Source organism: Pleurodeles waltl, chromosome 6, assembly GCF_031143425.1.
Source record: "Pleurodeles waltl isolate 20211129_DDA chromosome 6, aPleWal1.hap1.20221129, whole genome shotgun sequence".
NCBI lineage: Eukaryota > Metazoa > Chordata > Amphibia > Caudata > Salamandridae > Pleurodeles > Pleurodeles waltl.
In genome coordinates, this window is record NC_090445.1 from 1,327,391,672 (window position 1) to 1,327,404,798 (window position 13,127).

Below are 13,127 nucleotides of genomic sequence, written 5' to 3' on the forward strand. Positions count from 1 at the left end.
CTGCATTACCGGTCCCTTGGGTCTCCTCTCAGCACGACGAGCGAGGTCCCTCGAATCCAGCGACACCGTCCAAGTGACCCCCACAGTCCAGTGACTCTTCAGCCCAAGTTTGGTGGAGGTAAGTCCTTGCCTCACCTCGCTGGGCTGCATTGCTGGGAACCGCGACTTTGCAAGCTACTCCGGCCCCTGTGCACTTCCGGCGGAAATCCTTCGTGCACAGCCAAGCCTGGGTCCACGGCACTCTAACCTGCATTGCACGACTTTCTAAGTTGGTCTCCGGCGACGTGGGACTCCTTTGTGCAACTTCGGCGAGCACCGTTTCACGCATCCTCGCAGTGCCTGTTTCTGGCACTTCTCCGGGTGCTACCTGCTTCAGTGAGGGCTCTTTGTCTTGCTCGACGTCCCCTCTCTCTGCAGGTCCAATTTGCGACCTCCTGGTCCCTCCTGGGCCCCAGCAGCGTCCAAAAACGCCAAACGCACGATTTGCGTGTAGCAAGGCTTGTTGGCGTCCATCCGGCGGGAAAACACTTCTGCACGACTCTCCAAGGCGTGGGGGATCTATCCTCCAAAGGGGAAGTCTCTAGCCCTTGTCGTTCCTGCAGTATTCACAGTTCTTCAGCCTAGTAAGAGCTTCTTTGCACCAACCGCTGGCATTTCTTGGGCATCTGCCCATCTCCGAGCTGCTTGTGACTTTTGGACTTGGTCCCCTTGTTCCACAGGTACCCTCAGTCAGGAATCCATCGTTGTTGCATTGCTGATTTGTGTTTTCCTTGCATTTTCCCTCTAACACGACTATTTTGTCCTTAGGGGAACTTTAGTGCACTTTGCACTCACTTTTCAGGGTCTTGGGGAGGGTTATTTTTCTAACTCTCACTATTTTCTAATAGTCCCAGCGACCCTCTACAAGGTCACATAGGTTTGGGGTCCATTCGTGGTTCGCATTCCACTTTTGGAGTATATGGTTTGTGTTGCCCCTATCCCTATGTTTCCCCATTGCATCCTATTGTAACTATACATTGTTTGCACTGTTTTCTAAGACTATACTGCATATTTTTGCTATTGTGTATATATATCTTGTGTATATTTCCTATCCTCTCACTGAGGGTACACTCTAAGATACTTTGGCATATTGTCATAAAAATAAAGTACCTTTATTTTTAGTATAACTGTGTATTGTGTTTTCTTATGATATTGTGCATATGACACTAAGTGGTACTGTAGTAGCTTCACACGTCTCCTAGTTCAGCCTAAGCTGCTCTGCTAAGCTACCATTATCTATCAGCCTAAGCTGCTAGACACCCTATACACTAATAAGGGATAACTGGGCCTGGTGCAAGGTGCAAGTACCCCTTGGTACTCACTACAAGCCAGTCCAGCCTCCTACACTCATTGCAGAGCACATATAAAAATCTTCTAACAACTGAAGTATACTCTTCACTCTAGGCATAGACTGGAACTAGCCCTAGTGTCGCAGCAGATAGATTGTCAAGCCACCACCCTGAAATATTGCATCAGGCCCAGGAAGGCCAATATGCCCACACTAAAACAACACTTGAGAATTATCTTTGAGACTTCCGGAAATTCGTGGTTCTCGCAGCTAAGTAAGCCTCTCAAGACCTTTGAAACGGGCAGCTCCATCCAGCTCGCAGATACGGTGCCACTCAGCACTTGGAAAAAATCAATTAACAGAAGAGCAAAGGAAATCTCCTGGGAGTGCGACCTACTGTTGGCCAAATCTCCATCAACAGTGCCAGCGATACCTATTTGATTGGCGCCCCTCAACCATACTTCCAAGAAGCAATAAACGCAGGAATTTGAAATCAGATCTTGTATATGAGAACTAGTCCTGCCAATCAAGGACTTTAATCGCACCTGGCCTGCACACAGGGACAAAAGACCTTGCAGGCTCTGCTCTTACCACCTCAAAAGTTGGTTACACCCTCTGTCCTGCTGCCCCACTTTAGCAGCCGATAGGAGACAGTTAATAATTCCAGCTGTTCTGGCACGGGGGCACGAACTTGCAAGGAGGTATCTAATCTTTGCTTTTCACACTCTGCCACCTGGACCTTGGCTAGATGTGCAAAGTACGCAGCAACTCTAAGGCGGTGGCTTGCTCTGTCAGCAGGGACGGGCAGCAAGGCTCCTGCAGGGCCAAAGGAAACCTCAGTGCTTTGGTTGAAACAGACACACACTAACTCCTGCTTAACCGATCGGTTTTTTTTCCCCCTTCTCTCTCAAAGTTTATGCAAATTTTATGTAATGTTACCAATTGTACAGGAAATAGCTACCTTCCTTCACTAAGGTCCACATTATTACATTGGCGGTAATAACCGCCTACTGCCGCAGGCACTGCCTCCAGCATAGCACTATGCAGCGACCACCCGTCCGCCAGATTAGGAGCACTGCCTGACTTCCGCCACAATAAGGGCGGAAATCCGGCAGTGTTCATACTGGCGGACGGTGGTGACCTGGCGCTGCAAACACCAGCACCACCCTGCCAGCAGAACACCGCCAGCCGTATTTTGAGCAGAACTACATCCGGGCGGTGTTCTGCTGGTGGTGGTAGCAGTGCCCCTTCGCGTTCCCTGCCGGATGACCTCGCCAGACAAGGTAAGTTGGGCATTCGACAAGGGAGGGGGGTTTGTTGTGTGTGGGTGTGTGCCTGAGTGTGTGAGTGCATGTGTGAATGCGTCTGTGTGTGAGTGAATGTAAGAATGGTGAAGTAAGTGCATGTCTGCATGTCAGTGTGTCTGTGTGTATGTCTGGATGAATGCGTATGTGAATGCGTGTAAGCCAGTGAATGCGTGTATGTCAGTAAATGCGTGTATGTCAGTGAATTAGTGAATGCGTTATGCCAGTGTCCGTGAGTGGGTGTATGCATGGTGCGTTTTGGTGTATGTGTGCGGGGAGGGGGGTGAGGGGTGCTGTGACTGTAGTGGGGGCGGGGGCAGGATGTGTGCGTGTGTGTGCACGTTTGTGGTGGGGTTGAATGCATGTATCGGAGGGGGTGGGGATGTTTGAATCATGGAGGGTGTTTGGATGGAGGAGGGGTGGGGGAGCAGCCTACCGGTGACAGAAGAAATTCCCTGTCACCGGTAGGGTCTACCGCATGGTTTTCGGGGTGTTGCTAACACCACAGAAACCATGGCAATATGGCAATAGGCCGGCTCATAATGCTGCCGGCAGTACTCTGTGGGCCACCGGGTCGGAGATTGATATCTCCGGCCTAGCGGCTCATACAGCCATGGTGGTATGAGTGGAGAATTAACCCTGGCGGTCAAAAGACTGCCAGGTTAAAATGAGGGCCTAAATCTTTTTACCCTAGATGAAAAAGAGAGGACGAGTCTAGAGTAGGAACTATCAATTTAGGAAGTGACACAGGTAATTAAACAATTACAGTAAAAAAAGGTCTCCGGACCAAATGGGCTCCAGGCAGAACTGCATAAGAAACTTTCTCACAGCTAGGGATCCACTTGCTCAACATGGTTCAGGAGGCCAAGGATGAAGAGAAGTTATTCCAAGATCTTAATCATGCACTAATTGCAGGTATATGCAAATAAGGTAAAGCGGGAAAGAAAAGATATGGGCAAAAAGACACCCAAGTGTGCTGACACCTTTGGTGCACTGGGACCAAACCGGCTTCGAGCCGAACAGATGAATACGGCTTAACCTTAGACGACTACAGAACTGACTACACAGGAGTTGAGAAGTAACTGTTAGCAATAATGTCTCTTGATGCCAAGAAGGCATTTGATTTTTGGCCCTTGTGCTGAAATGGTTTGTATTTGGCTCATCCTTAAACTCTGCCAAGTAAAGATTTGACAGCTGTGTTCAGGGTTAGGAGAGTGACTTCATCCACTTTTACAATAGGAATGGGCATCAGACATGGTTACCTGCTCTCCCCCAGCTCTTTATCTTAAAGGCGCATGGATCCCTGGCATGGTTAAAGCAAAGAAACTGACATTTATTTTGATGCCAGAGATTCAGGCCAAAAGCTCAGATGCTAAGTGTAGACAAAGGAAAAATAGCATTCATTGTACAAAACACAAGCCTTTTAAGAATACATTAAGACCTACAATACAATACATAATAAAATTGTCAAATTGAGAATATTAAGACTGTAAGCACATATTTGTTATTTTCCTCATACCATTTAGCAGTCCATATCTGTTACCTCTCACTTATGTTAAGCAGATGTCCACCTTTTGTTGTCAGACTTTTTGCTAACGTGCTATTCTCTGGTGTCCCACAGGCTGGATTTCAACGGATTCTATACAGAAAGACTGGAACGTTTGTCTGCAGAAAGGAGTCAGCGGTCTGCACCTGCTTCAGCGATCCCAAGGACTGCTGTGACAACTCAGTGAACTTTACATTGTGTGTGAAAAATTATGAACTCAATTTCTCACAGCCCCCTAAGTGATTATATCCTTGCAATATATAATTACTCCTTCAGTATCCGAATGGCCGTTGAGTGCACTTCAAAAACACAAAGAAATGTTTTCGCTGTAATCGTTGGACTTTGTTCTTTATTGTAACTATAGTTACTTCTGTAAATACAGGTAACTGTGTGTGTGGGCGGGGTGTTGTGGTCTGAGTGTGTGTTCCCATAGGGCTTCGACCTCAGGATTCTGGTTATCATCTCTCCTTGGGGTTATTTTCTGTCAGTGTTCAACGTCTGAAATTTTTATGTAGTGGCATTCTAGGTTCAGGAGTTGCAGTTCTGCACTCTGTAGACTTCTCCGTTCTGTCATCTTCTACCCTTCCCACGTCATTATAGTAAACATCTTGCTTCTATACTCTCTGGCCTTTTGTCCAAATTTGGTTTTCAGTTTAGATCCCTCCCACCGAAGGCCATATTATGGATACGGCAACTGTCCCACTCTGAGCCACGTCGCACCCGTAAATCTGTGTGAAGGACGTAGACTGGGTCAGTGAGCCGTATCACAAAAAATGTGAAGTTCCCCTTTGCAGGCAAGGACCCACCTGTACACTGAAAGCAGCGCGTTGGTGAGACAGACTGGATGTTTGAAACTACTGGCCCATCTGTCACTGTGCAGGCAGTGATTGACCTGCAAGTGAGGGTGTGACATCACTTCCGAGCAGGCCGGTGTAGTGAGCTGCGGGGAATGTCTTGGGGGGGGGGGGGGGGAGCGGAGCGGTCATGGGACACCTTTACCCCCTTTCAAGTGGGACTCTCAGGGGTCACAATGACTGTATGCCACCTCAATGTGGCACACGGTCCCTCCGTTTCTTGACAGCCCCTTTGCTCCCATCTGTAAAAAATATTGGGTTCAGAGGGATAGTGTTTCCTCATTTCCAAGGGATCCCTTGTGCATGCAAATGATGTAACTCTTCCTTGATTTTGGGCAGGCACACATCTAGTGCTACATGATCTGTGTTACAGAAGGGGGCGGACAAGGCTCTCTGGCACCTTCGGTAATACCTAAGTGCCTTGTGGGCACAGAAAGTGGGCGCACATTCTTATAATGCCCCTGGACCACTAAGTGTAATACAGCCCCTGGTTTTCCACTAGACTCAAAAATTGCTTTGCAAGTTGGAATAGCCTCCATTTATTTTCCACCATTCTAGCGGGAAACCTTGGATTTGAACACTGTTTTTGCGTTGTGCTGCCTTTGTGAGGAGACTCAACAATGGTTTTTGCTTCTTGTGCTGGCTTATCTTTCATTTACCAAACTCAAGAGGAAGGTTTCAGTGCTCGAAGCTAATTCGCACCTGTGACCTCAGGAGATATTCTTGGTAAAGTCTACTAATTTGGACAGCACTTGAAATGAATGCCTACTCTTATCTTACCTTTTGTGGCCCACTATCCAATCCTTTTTACTGTCCAATCTCCAGTTAAGAAGTAATGAAAAGTGAGTGGGTAACACTAAACAAAAATTCATTTCTTTGCTGTTTCATTTTTAACTGCATCCCGTTTGGCTTGAGCCTGGTTAGAGGGACACATTTTACTTGTATCTTCTTATTTATTCATTGAACTTTGAGATCAGATCAGATCTGTGCAATACTCACATCTCCCATAATTCTTATTGCTTAGGACTTAACACCAAGACTGAAGTCTACGTACTCCTTGTGTCATCTGTATGAAAACTGGTTTAAAATGTTCTCCCTTCTGAAGCTGTCTGGGAGCATAGAAGCTAGCGCAATGCTGGGTGTGATTACACTTTTGTTTCTTGAGAGGAATGCTACAGAATGCACAGTGCAGAGGCCCAGGGCTAGGTAAACATTGTGCCATCATTAGTAGTCTTCCCTGGAGACCAACTTGGCCTTCTGTGGATTTTCCAGTTCTATCAGTGCAGGCACTGAAGCTTATGTGCTCCCTGTGTCTTGTTCCTTGCTAGAAAATGAACCCTGTACCTTCGCCTCCAGTTTTGAAGGCTGGAATTCAGCATAGGGCTTACTGTTTACGCATACTGTGGCAGTTCTACCAGATAAAAAAGAGTGATAGTAAAGGATAATTACCTGACCTGAGACTCAACATTCCTGAGATTACGCTTTGTAATTATTGCTGGTAAACTGCCAGCCATGTCCGGCTTCATCTGGGTACCTGCACATGTACAGCAGCTTTCGTGGCTAACACTGTTAACAATACTTGAAGTTTTACATTGAGGACCCAAGAGAGCAAACTTGCTACGTTTGGTTCCAAGTTCCAATAAAAAATAAAAAACAGATCTTCAGGCTTTTCACACTGAATCCCCCAGAAAAGTGGTAATCTGTGAACATTGGTGAGAACATGTCTTGAAATATTCCTAGCTATTCCTCTAGGACTAGAACGGTGAGACCTGTGTTCAGTAATGAGCACTTAAATAATAAGGCCTCACATCAGAATTTTGTGATGGGTGGAACCATGAGCGCACCCATATTTGATGCCGTTGGTATTACATTTCATGCCAATATTTGAGGCCTTTCTTACATTAACATAAGAGATTGTATTTGTGGCCCCTGCATTGTGTTTCACCCTTCTTTGTGTGGCAGTTATTTTATTATGGTAACCCGTTTTTATCAGTTTTTGAATAAATATTTATATTAAATTGTTCTTTTCAAGAAGACGCTTGTTGTTTGTTTTTTGATGCACAGTTGAAAGTGTCTTAGAGAAACACTCCGTTGGGACGTTTTACCTTCATGCAACTGAACCATGATAAGTCTGCATGAACAGAATATTTGTGTGTCCTTCTTTCTTTAGTTTATGCATTAATATATATGCTCATGAGACGTCTCCCAATCTACAAAATTCCTATAGGAGAGCTTTTGCTTCTGCTACTGGGTTCTTCATTTGTATTGTTTTTTCTCCTGAAAAGGCACAATTTCTTATCATAAGATGAATGTAATTCAAGCATCTGATTCTTTCTCATGAAAACTCTAATATCCTTAGGGTGACCATCACCTTGGACAAAATACTGGAACAAGTTGCTCAGATGTTACCACTGCATTTTTGAGAAAGGTACTAATCCCTTTAGATGCTTTATAGATCTTGTGTTATTGTATATACCGTGTTTATTAATTTGTGGCATTCACACAGGACCAGACTGGTAACCCAAAGCAGCCCTGTCAAAATTTGTCAGTCCAGCCCCTATAGGGTGCATAGTGAGTAAGCCTCACCGCCACAGTGGGGCTTGGGGAGGGAAGGTTCTTTCCTTACAAGAAAATCTGGGGGAAATGGCAGAAAAATGTGCATTCTACAACACACTTTTCATGATGTATGAAATTGTATCAGTTTTTTAAAGCATAGTGGATGATGACCTTACAGTGCACCAGGATACAACCATCTTTAATGGGGTTATTCAGTGATTTCCTCACCATCACCCTTAACAGTGCCTTTCATTTCTCAATAGCACCTTCTCACATGTATGTCATTTGTTTTATAGCTGCTCTCTTACCAGTGTAGGGTGTTGGATCACTTTACATAACACACACGTACAGAGAAAATGAATCATATGTGTGTAAATCAGTGTAAAGAAAATTTTAACAAAGGGGACTACAAGATGTAGGTTTCACATGTCATCCGTACTGGTAGGTATTTTTTACGAGTGCTTGGTATGGGAAAGCATAAGCTCATGATTCAGAAAGTAACACAGTGGTTAGGGTTGACTTTACTCACAACAATTAATTTCTACCCAAACATTCAATTTTTAGCAAAATTAGGACAATAAGCATGCAATGCAGTGCTTTTAAAATTGCTGCACTGCTACAAAACCGGCCCCCAATAACAAAAGCGGCCCCACCCTTCCAGCTTCCCAGGGAAACACCTGGTACAGCCAGTCCGGCCTTGCATTCAAAGTCTTAATGTGTATATTTTTAATTTCAAAATAAGGTTACGTAATAAAATGACTTTTCAAACCATTTCCCTCTACCATCCAGTTTGGATACCCTATATCATATATGGGCCTTACCTGCTTTTCAGTGTTAGCTCATTAACTGTTAGCTTCTAGTTAAAAGATATTCATCGCTTTGAAAATGATGTCCCTTGCTTTTGTCAGTTTTTATGAGGTGTGAGATTCCGATTCAGCTTGCGCAAAACCTTTGTACCAGGTATAATGGTAAAGTTGTTTTCATGACAGCCCCTTCTTTCCTTCTCAGGGTGGTCTGTGGTTTCCGTATGAACCTCAAATGATTCTTCCCAAGTGCATTCCGTCACATTTTCTGCTTCTGAAAGATGCTGAACAGGACAACCAAGGTGGAACAACAACATTCCCATTACAACGAGCATTCACTGTCCCATTGGATTTTTATTAACCCTTCAACTAATCACCACACACATCTCTTCCTTAAAATGACCAGCAACAAAATAAGCTGAATAACATATAACAATAATTAAGAAAGAAAAAGTATATACATGAGTTGTGTGATATGTCTAATTAATGAGCAAAAATAATACATTTGTGTCATATGTATCTAATTTCCTACGGCTGATCTACAAACAAATTACTAAAGGCCTCACTCTGTGTATTCCTCAAGGTACATGGGTCTGTCTCTAACTATCTTTTGTGTTTGTTGCTTTGTTGTTAACTCAGCGAATACACCATCACTCCAGCTTCCATTACTTTCCTTTTTATCTACCCCAACTCTTTCCTCCTTATACCGTGAAAACACATTTACCTCCTGATTAAAATTCTAAAATCCGATTGTCTACTGTTGCACTGTTGAACAGTTCTAGAACTATCAAAGGAGCCGTGTATTTTTACCTTGTCGTGTTTGTGACTAGGGCTGTTACCTTAACCATGTCACCTGGTTTTACCTCTGTAAATTTAAAAGTTTTCCTTTTATTGTATGTTATCTTCCTGTCCCTTACTTTGTTTCTCTCCGTGAATACGCTTATATATTTTAATTTTCATTCAATAATGGAGTGGCAATCTTAACAGTTTTATCATACAATACTTGAGATAACTCTTCAGTTGTAGATTCCAATGAATAGAGTCCCATATCGCAAAGATGACAGAACTGAAATGTTTAAGTCCATATAAGAATCACTATAGTGAGACCTCACTGATCTGTGCAGAGCCAAACACCTTCACAGTACAAATGATAGCAGCACTGGTGAAAGGGAGAAAAAACTATCAAACAAGACGGTTGTTCTTAGAAACACTTCCCCACTGCGTGCTAAAAGGTCGCTGTCAGGACAACTCACACCTGCTCTGCTTGGATTTAACTATAACTAGCACTCTCTGCCCTGAGGGAGTTCAACTTAATTGGGAACCAAACGCTTTGGGTGTTTTTCTACGTTGTTAAGAAAGGATTATCATGATTGAACAATAAATACATTTTATATAGACTTTAAATTTTGACTTCTCTCAACTTTGCAGTATTGACTCTATTTTATTAAATATACGAAGGAAGAGTTATCTCACGTACTATATGATAATACTTCCTCTCCATTATTGAAATAATTATGTTGCTTTGCGCTGTTGGCAGCTGACTCATGGAGGTGGACAACTATATTATATAACTTGGCACACCAAGAGTGGTGCGATTCACCATAGTTGTTGTCTTAACCTCTTCTTTTAAACTCTTACCATTGCATCTGGCAAGCTGAATTGCCTGCTTGATAACATTATTCAGTCTTCCTGCTGCCATCCTCTTAGGTTCAGAACGATACAGTGCATGCTTTCACTGCCTAATGTTTCTCTTCTCCAAGAACTTTTTCATCTCAATATATGTTAATTCTACCCCATTGTCTACTGAAAGCGCATTGGGGGAACCTTTCTCAGTTAAATATTTCTTTTAAAAATCAGTTATATTTCTCATTTCAATGTTACTAAAAATCTTTATCTCTGGCCATCTGGAATACATGTCTTTCAGTGTCGCCAAGTTACAACCCTTTCTTCACCCCTTACACAGGTCCTTCTTCCTCCTAAAAAAAAGTTGCTGGTAATTTATTGTCTTTTTTCCGTATGAATCCTTGTTCCTTATTTTAATGTTTTAAGTTACACTCAATGCAGTCTCACTTATCTTTCAACTTGTAAATGTAGATCTCGCTATCAATAGTCTTATCTTAATCTTTCCTTAGTTTTAATGATACCATATGTCCTTCATGGGACAATCCCTCATGTAAGATTATTGGAGAATTTTATATTGTTCCCCTAACAAGTTTCCCTTCTTCAAATGGCATTTCCTCTCTCACACCCTGACATTTTTGCATACCTCACTCATAATGTGTCTTTTCTTTCTATTTATCCTGTATGTGCCTCATATCTTCCTGTAACACTTCATCATCTTCAACTTTCACCTTCCACTCCTCTTTGCTAATAGCTCCCTCTGTAATTAGACATACCCTGATCTTATCTTCAACATTACTCTCCTCATTGTTCCTCTTTGCCAACTTTAGTAGTAACCAATCTTGAAAGACAATCAACTATTTTGTAGCTCCTGAGTTAGATTCTATTTCAAAATCGTTTTCTTGTAGTGCCACAACCCACTTAGAAGGCGGTTGAATTCTGAAGATATCCCATTCTTCAGTAAAATTTCTTGAAGAGGTTCATGATCCGTTCTAATCAAAACTTGATATTCCACTAAAAATTCCACAAACTTTTTATTGCCCAATGCATAGCTAAAGCCTTAATCCCAATTACAGAAATTAACCTTTCAACTCTCTAGATTTAACTTAATCGTGTACTTGTGAAGGGCAGCTCCTAGCTCTCTAAAACTGGCATCTGTAATTATTACATGTTTTGGATCAAAACATAGATGAGGTCCTCCCTTTTTCCAATTTCCTTTTAGCTACATCAAATTCTGCTTCCCACGTTTCATTCTACTTAAACTCTTTAATGCATTTCTAATTTTCTAAGTACTTCTAGCAAACATATAAATAAATGTTGCATTAAATTTGTCATTCTAAGAAAGATATCAAGGCGGGCACGCTCCTGTTCTCGAAGGTGGGCATGCTCCTGTTTGTTTTGACTAATTGTTTCTTGGGTTTAAACTACTCTTCTGTTAATCTGAGTCCTAAGTAATACAAATCTTTTTGGTTGAATTTGCACTTCCTCGCTTTAAATCATTCTGCATCAGCTTTATGCGTATTTGTCTCATCCTCTCATTCTACTGTTGACCTTTACCAAACTATCATCTTGATAAAGTTGACTCCTTGTAAATTGATTAAGGCACCGTCTCCGTTGTTGGTTGACATGTTGAGTATGCTGATGGCATACCGAACTCCATATGTAAAAATCTGTAAGTGTCATTCGGAGTCATAAAAGCAGTAAGGACTTTAGATTCCTCTTGCAACTTAACCTGATGCATGCTGATCTTAGTTCAAGAGAGGAAGGTGAAACGTAATGTCCCCACCCTGGTCGCATATTTCACCCAAAAACAACCATACTGCAAATGATCTTAAGTGGCAAGTAGTTGAATTAGTGAGGAGGGGAACTGCAAACTCTGTTAAACAAAGCAGAATGTCGTTGGATCCTGAAATTGTATTGTCTCAATGAGGGCCTTAACTCGAAGGAATAATGCAGCTCTGTTGTATGTACATAATCTTGCCATGTCATCTATTTTCCAAGATATGTTTTACATCCACTGTGCCTTTGTTGTTACAGTGTTTCCTCTGTTATAGTTGAATAAGGTTACTTGCTTCACATGTTTTCTTGTGATGTATCTACAGAACAATATTTACTTCACAAATGTAAAGATGTTAAGTTTGTTCTTTGAGTGAAAAGTATACAATCCAACTATTTGGTTGATTTAATTAATTTTTTTCATTATGTGTCAATAGTATAACACTAACTTCCTTTGTACCTTATGCTCCATTGGTGCAATATAAATTGGCAGGTGGACATTATTTTCCCTTTGGTTGGAGGTTATAATATTCCCCTATTCTTTGCAAAGAAACTGAAATGCAGTCTGTCTGATGACCTATATCAGCACACCATTACAGAGGCATCGGTGGTTTTCAATTTTCACTTTTTCCATTTTAATTTAAAAAAAATATTTTTATGTCCATTTGATCTTTTTTTCCCCTTTTTTCCTCAGTCTTTTTCTGCATTGTTCATACCTTCAAGCACTGTAGTCAAATATATCCTCCATTTCTATTTATGACGTTCAGTAGGTATGAATTTGTGACACTTTGCAGCCTCCTGCACACATCCTCAATTTCTCCAGATTGTGCACGGAATACAGAATAGTAGGAATGGTACCACCTAAACTGCAGCATCACAGTAAGTTGCCCCACTTGCGGTTGCACGCTATTTAACAAAGCAATTGTAACCTGTGTAAACTTATTAATTAGTTTTTTTTTTCTTCCCAGGTGTTCCTCAACTTAAATAAGGACCCTGGCTACATCATTTTCAGCATGTTGGCAGGTGATTCCTTCTTTAATTTGATTTGTGAGAAAGTAAGTAGTTTTCCATTTAGATGATGGTTCACCATAGCAATCTTGCTAACCTCTTAATTGCTTCAGTTTTCTCAACAATGCCCTCTGCAAATAATCGGTTTGTTTTGTTATTGCCTCCTTGATAGTAATTGGTATGTTCTTCAGTTTCTATATATTAGGCTTGGCTCCCTTTATTCACCATCATTCTATGGGCACATCCTCATAAGCATCCCAGTTTTAACTGAACACTCTGGGACTTTAATTTAAAATCTGTCCCCATTTTCCTCAGCTTTATTGACCTGGAGTA

The 13,127-nt window shown here is 42.1% G+C and overlaps 1 protein-coding gene across 1 annotated transcript in view; it reads left to right on the top strand.

The window, feature by feature from the left end:
- TUBGCP2 (tubulin gamma complex component 2) overlaps window positions 1-7,065 on the top strand; it is a 190,575-nt gene extending 183,510 nt beyond the window's left edge. Inside the window, exon 18 of the mRNA XM_069240639.1 lies at window positions 4,253-7,065. Coding sequence (XP_069096740.1) covers window positions 4,253-4,364 — 112 coding nt within the window. The 3' untranslated portion in view covers window positions 4,365-7,065. The remainder of the gene's footprint in view (window positions 1-4,252) is intronic.
- The last annotated feature ends 6,062 nt before the right edge of the window (window positions 7,066-13,127 follow it).